The 15380-nt window shown below is 41.2% G+C and overlaps 1 protein-coding gene across 2 annotated transcripts in view; it reads right to left on the bottom strand.

Annotated features, from left to right (window-relative positions):
- Positions 1-6824, bottom strand: part of LOC129829470 (CDK5 and ABL1 enzyme substrate 2-like) — a 121062-nt gene extending 114238 nt beyond the window's left edge. The window contains exon 1 of one of the 2 annotated variants that reach the window (XM_055891171.1): positions 6254-6824. In XM_055891171.1, coding sequence (XP_055747146.1) covers positions 6254-6786 — 533 coding nt within the window. In that variant the 5' untranslated portion in view covers positions 6787-6824. The remainder of the gene's footprint in view (positions 1-6253) is intronic. The other variant, XM_055891169.1, reaches the window with a different exon arrangement.
- Positions 6825-15380: the final 8556 nt, after the last annotated feature.

The raw sequence follows: 15380 nt of genomic DNA, 5'->3' as shown, positions 1-15380 counted from the left end.
TGTAGTGCACTACTTTTAACCAGAGAACCTATGTCAATGTAGTGCACTACTTTTAACCAGAGAACCTATGTCAATGTAGTGCACTACTTTTAACCAGAGAACCTGTCAATGTAGTGCACTACTTTTAACCAGAGAACCTATGTCAATGTAGTGCACTACTTTTAACCAGAGAACCTATGTCAATGTAGTGCACTACTTTTAACCAGAGAGCCCTATGTCAAAGTAGTGCACTACTTTTAACCAGAGAACCTATGTCAAAGTAGTGCACTACTTTTAACCAGAGAACCCATTTCAAAGTAGTGCACTGTCTAGGGAATAGGGTGCCATATGGGATGTAGAATAGGCTATCCAAATACAGTAGCGGTGAGCGGAGAAAACTGCAGTTGAGTGACTGGTAACTTGTCCTGCTTGGGCAGATCCAGTACACGAGTAGTGTAACACAGGGGCTCCAACCCCTGATGTAAAACACACAGTGTGCCTGTCGTACCACAATCATCCATTGCTCTGTACACTAGCTATACACATAGGCTACAGTAGAAGTCTGTGTGAGTGTGTGGACAGAGGAAACTGCAGTTGACCTGGTTGTTTATTTTAGGGAAGTAATTGACCAATAATGCACCTTTTGGTCAACGAAATGGAAATACAAGGAGCCTATAGTGTATTGCCCAATCACAGCAAGGCTTTTTTTGAAGTGTTTTCACACTTAATTCTTTTCTGAGAATGTTTATGAAGTCAGTGCTGTTTGCTTTATTTTTTGAGCAGAACACGAAGGAACTCAGACCCCTCAAAAGAGGCCCCGAAGCGAACAGACCATCAAGAGGTTCCCTTTTCTAGGGCAATGTGAACATCAAGCTCCCCAGGTTCCCTTGTGATTCCCGCACTATACACTAAACTACTGTTATAACCCCTCGCACCATACACTAGACTGTTATAACATCATAAACTAGACTACTGCTATAACACCATACACTAGACTACTGTTATAACCCCTCACGCTAGACTACTGTTATAACCCCTCACACTAGACTACTGTTATAACCCCTCACAATAGACTACTGTTATAACCCCTCACACTAGACTACTGTTATAACCCCTCACAGTAGACTGCTGTTATAACCCCTCACAGTAGACTGCTGTTATAACCCCTCACAGTAGACTGCTGTTATAACCCCTCACACTAGACTGCTGTTATAACCCCTCACCCTAGACTACTGTTATAACCCCTCACCCTAGACTGCTGTTATAACCCCTCACACTAGACTGCTGTTATAACCCCTCACACTAGACTGCTGTTATAACCCCTCACACTAGACTGCTGTTATAACCCCTCACACTAGACTGCTGTTATAACCCCTCACACTAGACTGCTGTTATAACCCCTCACACTAGACTGCTGTTATAACCCCTCACACTAGACTGCTGTTATAACCCCTCACACTAGACTGCTGTTATAACCCCTCACACTAGACTGCTGTTATAACCCCTCACGCTAGACTACTATTATAACCCCTCACGCTAGACTACTGTTATAACCCCTCACGCTAGACTACTGTTATAACCCCTCACGCTAGACTACTGTTATAAACCCCTCCCGCTAGACTACTGTTATAAACCCCTCCCGCTAGACTACTGTTATAACCCCTCACACTAGACTACTGTTATAACCCCTCACACTAGACTGCTGTTATAACCCCTCACACTAGACTGCTGTTATAACCCCTCACACTAGACTACTGTTATATATCCCTCACACTAGACTACTGTTATATATCCCTCACACTAGACTACTGTTATAACCCCTCACACTAGACTGCTGTTATAACCCCTCACACTAGACTGCTGTTATAACCCCTCACACTAGACTACTGTTATATATCCCTCACACTAGACTACTGTTATATATCCCTCACACTAGACTACTGTTATAACCCCTCATACTAGACTACTGTTATAACCCCTCACACTAGACTGCTGTTATAACCCCTCACACTAGACTGCTGTTATAACCCCTCACACTAGACTGCTGTTATAACCCCTCACACTAGACTGCTGTTTTAACCCCTCACACTAGACTACTGTTATAACCCCTCACACTAGACTGCTGTTTTAACCCCTCACACTAGACTACTGTTATAACCCCTCACACTAGACTGCTGTTATAACCCCTCACACTAGACTGCTGTTATAACCCCTCACACTAGACTACTGTTATAACCCCTCACACTAGACTACTGTTATAACCCCTCACACTAGACTACTGTTATAACCCCTCACACTAGACTACTGTTATAACCCCTCACACTAGACTACTGTTATAACCCCTCACACTAGACTACTGTTATAACCCCTCACATTGGAGCCTCAATAGAGAGAAGATGTGAAGAAAACGTGGTTGTTTTTGGATATTGATTAGCGATTGTCATTGATGCAGATAAATTCCAGCAGTTTTTAGTTCCGATTATTTGATTGCAATATGTGATCCGTAGGCTAAGAGAGTTCCATGAGCTGTTTATCGATTGTGGAGTTTGAATAGTGTGAGAAGACAATATATTTGGTGAGGAGAAGACAACATATGGTACAAAATCAATTATAAACTGTGTGATTTGAACCCTGAATGCTGATCGGCTGACAGCCGTGGTATATCAGACCGTATACCACGCGTATGACAAAACATATATTTTTTAGTGCTTTAATTGCGGTGGTAACATAGCAAAGTGAATGCAAACAGGACTCGGGACCACAAAATAGGTGAAGTGATCTGGCAAAAGAGTTGAGTCCTTATTCACGGGCAGTGTGAATACAAAGAGAAATTAGTTATTTGGTAGTTGTTTTTTTACCCCTAGAGTTCACTTAAAAAAGAGGACTTGAGAGAATGCCAGTGTGCAAAGCTGGTAAAGGTAAAGGATGGCTACATTGAAGAATCGGTTCATTTAAAAAGAGGACTGTACAGTGCCTTCAAAAGGTATTCAGATCCCTTGACTTGTTCCACATTTTGTTACGTTACAGCCTTATTCTAAAATGGATTAAATAAAAAAAAATGATTTGGAAAGGCACACACATGTCTATATAAGGTCCCACAGTTAACAGTGCATGTCAGAGCAAAAACCAAGACATGAGGACGAAGTAATTGTCCTTAGAGCGCTAAGACAGGATTGTGTCGAAGCACAGATCTGGGGAAGGGTACCAAAACATTTCTGCAGCATTGAAGGTCCCCAAGAACACAGTGGCCTCCATCACTCTTAAATTGAAGAAGTTTAGAACCACCAAGACTCTTCCTAGAGGTGGCCGCCCAGCCAAACTGAGCAATCGAGGGAGAAGGGCCTTGGTCAGGGAAGTGACCAAGAAGCCAATGGTCACTCTGACAGCACTCCAGAGTTCCTCTGTGGAGATGGGAGAAGCTTCCAGAAAGACAACCATCTCTGCAGCACTCTACCAATCAGGCCTTTATGGTAGAGTGGCCTGGCAGAAGCCACTCCTCAGTAAAAGGCAAATGACAGTCCACTTGGAGTTTGCCAAAAGGCACCTAAAGGACTCCAAGACCATGAGAAACAAGATTCTATGGTGTGATGAAACCAAGATTGTACTCTTTGGCCTGAATGCCAAGCGTCATATGTCTGGAAGAAACCTGGCACCATCCCTACGGTGAAGCATGGTGGAGGCAGCATCATGCTGTGGGGATGTTTTTCAGAGGCAGGGACTGGGAGACTAGTCAGGATCGAGGCAAAGGTAAACAGAGCAAAGTACAGAGAGATCCGTGATGAAAACCTGCTCCAGAGCACTCAGGACCTCAGACTGGGGTGAATGTTCACCTTCCAACAGGACAAAGACCCTAAGCACACAGCCAAGACAACGCAGTAGTGGCTTCGGTACAAGTCTCTGAATGTCCTTCAGTGGACCAGCCAGAGCCCGGACTTGAACCCGATTGAACAACTCTGGACTAGAGGTCGGCCGATTTCAAGTTTTCATAATCGGAAATCGGTATTTTTGGGCGCCGATTTGCCGATTATTATTATAATATTTTTTTACACCTTTATTTAACTAGGCAAGTTAGTTAAGAACACATTCTTAATTTCAATGACGGCCTAGGAACTGAGGCAGAACGACAGATTTTTAAACTTGTCAGCTCGGGGAATCCAATCTTGCAACCGTACAGTTAACTAGTCCAATGCTCTAACACCTGATTACATTGCACTCCACGAGGAGCCTGCCTGTGCCACGAATGCAGTAAGCTAAGGTAAATTGCTAGCTAGCATTAAACTTATCTTATAAAAAACAATCAATCAATGACTGTCATTGCTCCAATGTGTACTTAACCATAAACATCAATGCCTTTCTTAAAATCAATACACAAGTATATATTTTTAAACCTGCATATTTAGCTAAAAGATATACAGGTTAGCAGGCAATATTAACCAGGTGAAATTGTGTCATTTCTCTTGCGTTCATTGCACACAGAGTTTTTACGTAATTTTACGTAATTATGACATAACATTGAAGGTTGTGCAATGTAACAGGAATATTTAGACTCATGGATGCCACCCGTTAGATAAAATACAGAACGGAATAAACTTTTTGTTTTCGAGGTGATAGTTTCCGGATTAGTCAAAGGTATATGGTTTAGAGAGAAATAGTCGACGCGTTATAATTCCTGTAATAACTTGCGGCTGAATTTGAAAGGGGTTCCTTCGTTATTTTACCGTTCATGTCTTCCATAGAGAATGTCTTGCTCTACTTCAAATAAGGTCTGTGTTTCGTGCAGGCTTAAACCGCCTCGACGTTTTGATACCCGTGTAAATCTCACTAGGATAAGGTAACGTTTGTCAACATATTTTCATAAATCCACTCTACAAAAAAAATGATCTTCGCTTATATTTAGCCAATATTGATCAGAGTTACCTTGTCCTATGGATATCTACACAGTTATAAAATTGGCAAGGTGGTGTAAGCCTACATGAAACACAGACCTTATTTTAAGTGAATCTAAAAATATCCTATGGAATAAATGAAGGAACCGCTTTTCAGATTTTGCTAGAAGGTGTCATGGGAATTATGACTCGCACTTTGGTCGTCAATTCTTACCATGCCCATTATTAAAATAGTTTTTGTTTTCAACATTCATCACAGGTAACTTAAACTCTATTTTTATTCAAACAGTTGAGAGTATTTGTCTCCTAAGCAGACTCTTCAGTATCATTGTCACTTCAGCTGTGTGTGTGTGTATTTATGTATTATATTAAGTTAAAATAAGTGTTCATTGTTCATTCAGTATTGTTGCAGTTGTCATTATTACAAAAATGTGTGTGTGTATGATATATATATATATATATATATATATATATATAAAACTTTTTTTTATTTTTATAAATCAGCCGATTAAATCGGTATCTGCTTTTTTTGTCCTCCAATAAATCGGTATCGGCGTTGAAAAATCATAATCGGTCGACCTCTACTCTGGAGACACCTGAAAATAGCTGTGCAGCAACACTCCCAACCCAACTTGACAGAGCTTGAGAGGATCTGCAGAGAAGAATGGGAGAAACTCCCCAAATACAGGTGTGCCAAGTTTGTAGCGTCATACCCAAGAAGACTCGATGATGTAATCGCTGCCAAAGGTGCTTCAACAAAGTACTGAGTAAAAGGTCTGAATACTTATATAAATGTGATCAGTTTATATATATATATATATATATATATATATATATATTTTTTTTTTTTGCAAAAAAAATCTAAAAAACTGTTTTTGTTTTGTCATTACAGGGTATTGTGTGTAGATTGATGAAAAAACAACTTAATCAATTTTAGAAAAAGGCTGTAAAGTAACACAATGTGGAAAAAGTCAAGGGGAGTGAAAACTTCTAGAATTTACCTGGTTGACGTAATAGCAAAGCATTACAACAAGTCGGGATGAGACAATGTAACCAGTTGATGTCTGTGTGTAAAACGACACATCCAGTCCAGTCTAACATGAACTTAGTAACATGGCCTGTCTAGCTGTTTGTTAACATTAAAAAAGTAGCGAGTCGAGAGAATATACAATGTTGTTTACAAACTGATGTTTGTTGTGTGGTTAAAATTAAAGATTGTATCGTGTATCAACGATACAACATATAAAAGACTCACACACGTGGATACAAGGTTGAAATGACAAGCCGAGGGATGCAGACAGGAAGGACTTTGAGTGAGTGAGGTGTCATTACAAACGACCCCCAGACACACAGCACTCAAACCTGTGCCTCCAAGGCACTAAACTCACCTTCGTCCCGATTCCGAAGTTACCGAATTACAACTCTGGACCGACAGCAATGTGGAGGACTTCCGCCGTCCGAGGGGAGTAGGAAGGAGACCCGAGGGAGAGAGGAGGTTTCCCTGTGAGGAAAACGATCCTTCTCGCCTCTCCAGAAATACCTCCGTTGTCCCATCATTGAACGAGTCCGAAGGCAGAACGAGGATAGGCGGGACAGTGATGACTCCGAGTCCCGGAACGGCGCTAACGTTCCCAACGGTGCCGCAGCTCACAGACGTTGGTAGGTTAGTGAAGGTCCCATAGCTAGACACCGTTAACATCCCGGCCACTGTCGCCCCGATATCACCTCCCAACAACTCGCTGTCTCGGTTTCCATGGTACGTCTGTTGTACTGGCCGTCCATCTAGTGAAATGTTACTAAGGAAAAAGAGAGCTGCTTGTCTCCGCCGCGTATCTCTACTTTTCCTCCGGTGTTGTTTCTGCGGGTAGGTAGTGTTGTTAACCGCGGTGTTGTTAACGGCAGTGCAGGCGGCAGCCGCCATTCTCTAATGAGGAAGTATCTCACGGCGTTCTACCCGCGCAACAGGACCTGTTCACGCCCCCTATGCTTTCTATTGGACGAGAGGGACTAATCTAAATAACATTAAAACAGATGGACCGTGGCGAAAGCTGAGGTCAGGATCGATGTTTTTTTTTTTTAAAGGTTTTAAATAGATTTATTTTTATTTTCCTAACGCCCTAAGTCAAAACATTCTAACAATTTGAGAAATATCAATTTACTAGACTTCAGATGAACACGAATAATGAACGGAAGCTCAATAGCCTATTAGCATATTACAGTACATTTCACAATACAACCTCTTTTCTCAATAACTCTATAATAATATTGTGTGTTATTAACAATAAGGACACATCTATTTTTGACGTTTACAATTTTCAGTTAGCAAAGACCTTTGAGACATCTGTGACAGATATTAGGCTACATTAGTAGATGAGGTATAATGATGACCAGTGAATAAATAATCCTCAATATCCCCTGCTGATGATATTCTACAATGATACTTTGTCCTCTGACACACACACACACACACACACACACACACACACACACACACACACACACACACACACACACACACACACACACACACACACACACACACACACACACACACACACATACACACACACACACACACACACACTCACATGTTTGTTTTACTATCCTTGTGGGGACCAAACAATTGATTCGAATTCAAAATCATATTTCCCCTAACCAAACCCAAACAATAACTAATCCCTAAAACAGCCTTTTTTTTCTTGTGGGGACCAGCAAAATGTCCCCATTTTGTTTTACTATCCTTGTGAGGAGGATAGTAAAACAAGGATAGTAAAACCAAACACAAACTCTAAGTAGTGCACTATATAGGACTGTTGTCTTTCTGAACATCACTGTCCTCCCCCTGCTGTCTCTCTCTGTTGCATGTCTCTGTGTCTCTGTGTCTCTCTCTGTCTCTCTGTCTCTCTGTCTAATTGTCTCTGTCTCTCTGTCTCTCTGTCTAATTGTCTCTGTCTCTCTGTGTCTCTGTCTCTCTGTCTCTCTCCAAAGGCCAGTCAAGGGGACACAGAAAAACCGAGCGTCTCCATTCTCTGTGATCTGACTCATAGCTAAAAGAGAGAGGGACAAAGGAATGTTTACCACTCATTTGGTGACTCAGTACATCCTCACTGATAGTTAAACTACTGATATGGAAAGTCAAAGATGACCACTCAGCCTCATGACTCAGGTGCCACCTACTGCCGTCGTGCCCTTGCACAAGGCATTTAATCCCCAAACTGCTCCTGGGGCGCTTGCGCTGTGGTTGACCTTGTGGCTGACCCTGTGGCTGACCCTGTGGCTGACCCTGTGGCTGACCTTGTGGCTGACCCTTTATTGCCTCACTGAAAACAATGTTCTGAGCAAATGTCAAATTGTCTTTTTTACCCAAATTACCATAATGACAGACCACATATTCACCCTGTATACACTAATTGACAAACAAACAAGCCAAAACAAAACAAAGGCAAAGACTTCTCATGCTTTGTTGATTTCAAAAGCTTTTGACTCAATTTGGCATGAGGGTCTGCTATACAAATTTATGGAAATTTGTGTTGGGGGAAAAACGTACGGCATTATAAAATCCATGTACACAAACAACAAGTGTGTGGGTAAAACAGGGCCGTGGGGTGAGACAGGGCCGTGGGGTGAGACAGGGCCGTGGGGTGAGACAGGGCCGTGGGGTGAGACAGGGATGTAGCTTAAGCCCCACCCTCTTCAACATGTCTATCAACAAATTGTCAAGGGCACTAGAACAATCTGCAGCACCCGGCCTCACCCTACTACAATCTGAAGTCAAATGTCTACTGTTTGCTGATGATCTGGTGCTTCTGTCACCGACCAAGGAGGGCCTACAGCAGCACCTAGATCTTCTGCACAGATTCTGCCAGACCTGGGCCCTGACAGTAAATCTCAGTAAGACAAAAATAATGGTGTTCCAAAAAAGGTCCAGTCGCCAGGACCACAAATACAAATTCCATCTAGACACCGCTGCCCTAGAGCACACAAAAAACTATACAAACCTCGGCCTAAAAATCAGCGCCACAGGTAACTTCCACAAAGCTGTGAACGAGCTGAGAGACAAGGCAAGAAGGGCCTTCGATGCCATCAAAAGGAACATAAAATTTGACATACCAATTAGGATCTGGCTAAAAATACCTGAATCAGTTATAGAACACATTGCCATTTATGGTTGTGAGGTCTGGGGTCCGCTCACCAACCAAGAATTCACAAAATGGGACAAACACCAAATTGAGAGTCTGCATACAGAATTATGCAAAAAATATCCTCTGTGTACAACGTAAAACACCAAATAATGCATGCAGAGCAGAATTAGGCCGATACCCGCTATTTATGAAAATCCAGGAAATAGCCGTTAAATTCTACAACCACCTAAAAGGAAGCGATTCCCAAACCTTCCATAACAAAGCCATTACCTACAGAGAGATGAATCTGGAGAAGAGTCCCCTAAACATGCTGGTCCTGGGGCTCTGTTCAAAAACACAAACAGAGCCCACAGAGCCCCAGGACAGCAACACAGTTAGACTGCACATTGGAAAGAATTTACAAAAAACCCCAGAGAAAACTAGAATGTTATTTGGCCTTAAACAGAGAGTACACAGACAGAATACCTGACCACTGTGACTGACCTAAACTTAAGGAAAGCTTTGACTATGTAAAGACTCAGTGAGCATAGCCTTGCTATTGAGAAAGGCCACCGTAGGCAGACCTGGCTCTCAAGAGAAGACAGGCTATGTGCACACTGCCCACAAAATGAGGTGGAAACTGAGCTGCACTTCCTAACCTTCTGCCAAATGTTTGACAATATTAGAGACACATATTTCCCTCAGATTACACAGACCCACAAAGAATTCGAAGACAAACCCAAACTTAACCTTAACACTAACCCTTAACACTAACCTTAACACTAACCCTTAACTCTAACCTTAACACTAACCTTAACCTTAACACTAACCTTAACCTTAACACTAACCTTAACACTAACCTTAACCTTAACACTAACCCTTAACATTAACCTTAACACTAACCCTTAACACTAACCTTAAGACTAACCCTCAACACTAACCCTTAACACTAACCTTAACACTAACCTTAACACTAACCCTTAACACTAACCTTAGCACTAACCTTAACACTAACCCGTAACACTAACCTTAACACTAACCCTTAACCCGTAACACTAACCTTAACACTAACCCTTAACCCTTAACACTTACCCTTAACACTAACCTTAACACTAACCCGTAACACTAACCTTAACACTAACCTTAACCTTAACACTAACACTAACCCTTAACACTAACCTTAACACTAACACTTAACACTAACCTTAACCTTAACATTAACACTAACACTTAACACTAACCTTAACACTAACCTTAACACTAACCTTAACACTAACCTTTAACACTAACCTTAACACTAACCTTTAACACTAACCTTAACACTAACCTTAACATTAACCTTAACACTAACCCTAAACACTAACCTTAACACTAACCCTTAACACTAACCTTAACCTTAACACTAACCTTAACACTAACCCTTAACACTAACCTTAACACTAACCCTTAACACTAACCCTCAACACTAACCTTAACACTAACCTTAACACTAACCCTTAACACTAACCTTAACCTTAACACTAACCCTCAACACTAACCTTAACACTAACCTTAACACTAACCCTTAACACTAACCTTAACCTTAACACTAACCCTTAACACTAACCTTAACCTTAACACTAACCTTAACACTAACCCTTAACACTAACCTTAACCTTAACACTAACCTTAACACTAACCCTTAACACTAACCTTAACCTTAACACTAACCTTAACACTAACCTTAACCTTAACACTAACCTTAACACTAACCTTAACACTAACCTTAACACTAACCCTAACCCTTAACACTAACCTTAACACTAACCCTTAACACTAACCCTTAACACTAACCCTTAACACTAACCCTAACCCTTAACACTAACCTTAACACGAACCCTTAACACTAACCTTAACACTAACCTTAACCTTAACACTAACACTAACCCTTAACACTAACCTTAACACTAACCTTAACCTTAACACTAACACTAACCCTTAACACTAACCTTAACACTAACCCTTAACACTAACCTTAACACTAACCCTTAACACTAACCCTTAACACTAACCTTAACACTAACCTTAACACTAACCTTAACATTAACCTTAACCTTAACACTAACCCTAACCTTAACACTAACCTTAACACTAACCATAACCTTAACACTAACCTTAACACTAACCCTCAACACTAACCTTAACACTAACCTTAACACTAACCCTTAACACTAACCTTAACACTAACCCTTAACACTAACCTTAACACTAACCTTAACACTAACCTTAACACTAACCCTTAACACTAACCTTAACACTAACCTTAACACTAACCCTAACCCTTAACACTAACCTTAACACTAACCTTAACTTTAACACTAACCTTAACACTAACCTTAACCTTAACACTAACCCTAAACACTAACCTTAACCTTAACACTAACACTAACATTAACCATATTCTCCTCTCCTCTCCTCTCCTCTCCTCTCCTCTCCTCTCCTCTCCTCTCCTCTCCCGTATTCATGTTGGAACCCCAGGGCCTCGATGTCACGTGTGATGTCACTGATCCTGCGACCCTGAGGGGAGTGACCAACTGTCGTAACCCTGCAAGGCCATCGGGAGGCCTCCCACGGATAACAATGCCTTCTAGGAACCTTTTGAAGATGCCATAATTAGAATGTCTTTAAGGGAACAGACAGTTAGAATGTCTAAAGAGGAACAGTTAGAATGTCTATAGACGAACAAACAGTTAGAATGTCTATAGACGAACAAACAGTTAGAATGTCTATAGAGGAACAGTTAGAATGTCTATAGAGGAACAGACAGTTAGAATGTCTATAGAGGAACAAACAGTTAGAATGTCTATAGAGGAACAGTTAGAATGTCTATAGAGGAACAGTTAGAATGTCTATAGAGGAACAGTTAGAATGTCTATAGAGGAACAAACAGTTAGAATGTCTATAGAGGAACAAACAGTTAGAATGTCTATAGAGGAACAAACAGTTAGAATGTCTATAGAGGAACAAACAGTTAGAATGTCTATAGAGGAACAAACAGTTAGAATGTCTATAGAGGAACAGTTAGAATGTCTATAGAGGAACAGTTAGAATGTCTATAGAGGAACAGTTAGAATGTCTATAGAGGAACAAACAGTTAGAATGTCTATAGAGGAACAAACAGTTAGAATGTCTATAGAGGAACAAACAGTTAGAATGTCTATAGAGGAACAAACAGTTAGAATGTCTATAGAGGAACAAACAGTTAGAATGTCTATAGAGGAACAGTTAGAATGTCTATAGAGAAACAAACAGTTAGAATGTCTATAGAGGAACAGACAGTAGAACAGTTAGAATGTCTATAGAGGAACAAACAGTTAGAATGTCTATAGAGGAACAAACAGTGGAACAGTTAGAATGTCTATAGAGGAACAGACAGTTAGAATGTCTATAGAGAAACAAACAGTTAGAATGTCTATAGAGGAACAAACAGTTAGAATGTCTATAAAGGAACAGTTAGAATGTCTATAGAGAAACAAACAGTTAGAATGTCTATAGGGGAACAGACAGTAGAACAGTTAGAATGTCTATAGAGGAACAAACAGTTAGAATGTCTATAGAGGAACAAACAGTGGAACAGTTAGAATGTCTATAGAGGAACAGACAGTTAGAATGTCTATAGAGGAACAGACAGTAGAACAGTTAGAATGTCTATAGAGGAACAGTTAGAATGTCTATAGAGGAACAAACAGTTAGAATGTCTATAGAAGAACAAACAGTTAGAATGTCTATAGAAGAACAAACAGTTAGAATGTCTATAGAGGAACAGTTAGAATGTCTATAGAGGAACAAACAGTTAGAATGTCTATAGAGGAACAGACAGTTAGAATGTCTATAGAGGAACAAACAGTTAGAATGTCGATAGAGGAACAGACAGTTAGAATGTCTATAGAGGAAGAGTTAGAATGTCTATAGAGGAACAAACAGTGGAACAGTTAGAATGCCTGTTTATAATGTAATATAAATAATATAAAAACAGAAGTTGTTATGATGGGTCAGTTTAGTGAGGCTCAGTGTGTCTTAGTGTGGCCCCTATGAGTGTTGAGTTATTATAGTGGGTTAGTTTAGCGAAGAGACAGAAGGACAGTGCAGCAAACTCTCAAACCCCCTAACGTCCTTGTTAGGGGTGAAGGGACGCATGACTGGGGAAGAGAGACAGAGAGGAAGACACACGGTCAGACTTAGTGCCTGGGAAACAGTCAGGGCAACAGTCTGGGGAGGAGACAGAAAGTAAGAGGGACTATGTACAATGTTATAGCTAGCCCACAGTTGTTGACTAGTGCTGAATGAATGAACATAACTTGGAGAGGACAAGAGGACGCGGAAGCTCAGTGTGTCTCAGTGTGGTCCTGCCTGCCAAGGTTACAGCACACAGCTGGTACACGTTGACACGGCTTGTGTTCAGACTGGATATATCCTGGTTCCTCTCTAGGTTTCTTCCTAGGTTTTGGACTTTCTAGGGAGTTTTTCCTAGCCGCTGTGCTTCTACACCTGCATTGCTTGCTGTTTGGGGTTTTAGGCTGGGTTTCTGTACAGCACTTCGAGATATTAGCTGATGTACGAAGGGCTGTATAAAATAAAATAAAATAAAAAACTTGATATATCCTAGTGTTCCTAGCTCTTCCTCTTTCACCAGTGTCTCTGTTTTCTGTGATCCTGGTTCAGAGTTATAGGAAGTAGGTACCGAGTGTGAAAAGTGGTGTGCCATTATGTTTTGTTGTTTGCATCAGACACCACTGCTCTCATGTTAATCTGTATTACAGTCACAATGACTGGGGTGACATTCAACAGCACGGATTAGCATCCAAATACACAACAACACACTCTCTCTCTCTCTCTCTCTCTCTCTCTCTCTCTCTCTCTCTCTCTCTCTCTCTCTCTCTCTCTCTCTCTCTCTCTCTCTCTCTCTGTCTCTCTGTCTCTCTCTCTCTTTGTCTCTCTGTCTCTCTCTCTCTCTCTCTCTCTCTCTCTCTCTCTCTCTCTCTCTCTCTCTCTCTTTGTCTCTCTGTCTCTCTCTCTCTTTGTCTCTCTCTCTCTCTCTCTCTCTCTCTCTCTCTCTCTCTGTCTCTCTGTCTCTCTCTCTCTTTGTCTCTCTGTCTCTCTGTCTCTCTCTCTCTCTCTCTCTCTCTCTCTCTCTCTCTCTCTCTCTCTCTCTCTCTTTGTCTCTCTGTCTCTCTCTCTCTCTGGCTCTGTCTCTGTCTCTCTGTCTCTTTGTCTCTCTGTCTCTCTGTCTCTCTCTCTCTCTGTCTCTGTCTCTGTCTCTGTCTCTCTGTCTCTCTGTCTCCGTCTCTCTCTCTGTCTCTCTTTGTCTCTCTGTCTCTCTGTCTCTCTCTCTCTCTCTCTCTCTCTCTCTCTCTCTCTCTCTCTCTCTCTCTCTCTCTCTCTCTCTCTCTTTGTCTCTCTGTCTCTCTCTCTCTCTGGCTCTGTCTCTGTCTCTCTGTCTCTTTGTCTCTCTGTCTCTCTGTCTCTCTCTCTCTCTGTCTCTGTCTCTGTCTCTGTCTCTCTGTCTCTCTGTCTCCGTCTCTCTCTCTGTCTCTCTTTGTCTCTCTGTCTCTCTGTCTCTCTGTCTCTCTCTCTCTCTCTCTCTCTCTCTCTCTGCCTTTCTGTCTCTCTCTCGCTCTCAATTCAAATCAAGGGTTTTATTGACATGGGAAACATATGTTAACATTGTCAAAGCAAGGGAAGTAGTTATAATATACAAAAGTGAAATAAACAATAAAAATTGAATAGTAAACATTACATTCACAGAAGATCCAAAAGAATAAAGACATTTCAAATGTCATATTATGTATGTATACAGTGTTTTTTAAATGGTTAAAGTACAAAAGGGAAAATGTATAAACATAAATACGGGTTGTATTTACAATGGTGTTTGTTCTTCACTGATCTGTCTCTCTCTGCTTCTCTCTCGCTCTCTTCCCCTCCTTCTCTGTCTATCTCTCTTAATCTGTCTCCCTCTACATCTCTCTCTCTCTCTGCTTCTCTCTCGCTCTCCTCCCCTCCTTCTCTGTCTATCTCTCTTAATCTGTCTCCCTCTACATCTCTCTCTCTCTCTGCTTCTCTCTCGCTCTCCTCCCCTCCTTCTCTGTCTATCTCTCTTAATCTGTCTCCCTCTACATCTCTCTCTCTCTCTGTGTGTCTCTCTCTCTGCTTCTCTCTCGCTCTCTTCCCCTCCTTCTCTGTCTATCTCTCTTAATCTCTCTCCCTCTACATCTCTCTCTCTGTGTCTCTCTGTGTCTCTCTCTCGCTCTCTTTTTCTCACAAATACAGTCAAACAAAACAGAAACGAAGACCAATTCCTGTACAAAAATTGCATCAGAAAAGCTTGAAATCAACGGAATAAGCGTTTTTCTTCAAC

Source organism: Salvelinus fontinalis, chromosome 31 (assembly GCF_029448725.1).
Source record: "Salvelinus fontinalis isolate EN_2023a chromosome 31, ASM2944872v1, whole genome shotgun sequence".
NCBI classification, from domain to species: domain Eukaryota; kingdom Metazoa; phylum Chordata; class Actinopteri; order Salmoniformes; family Salmonidae; genus Salvelinus; species Salvelinus fontinalis.
This window is presented reverse-complemented; position numbering and strand designations above follow the sequence as displayed.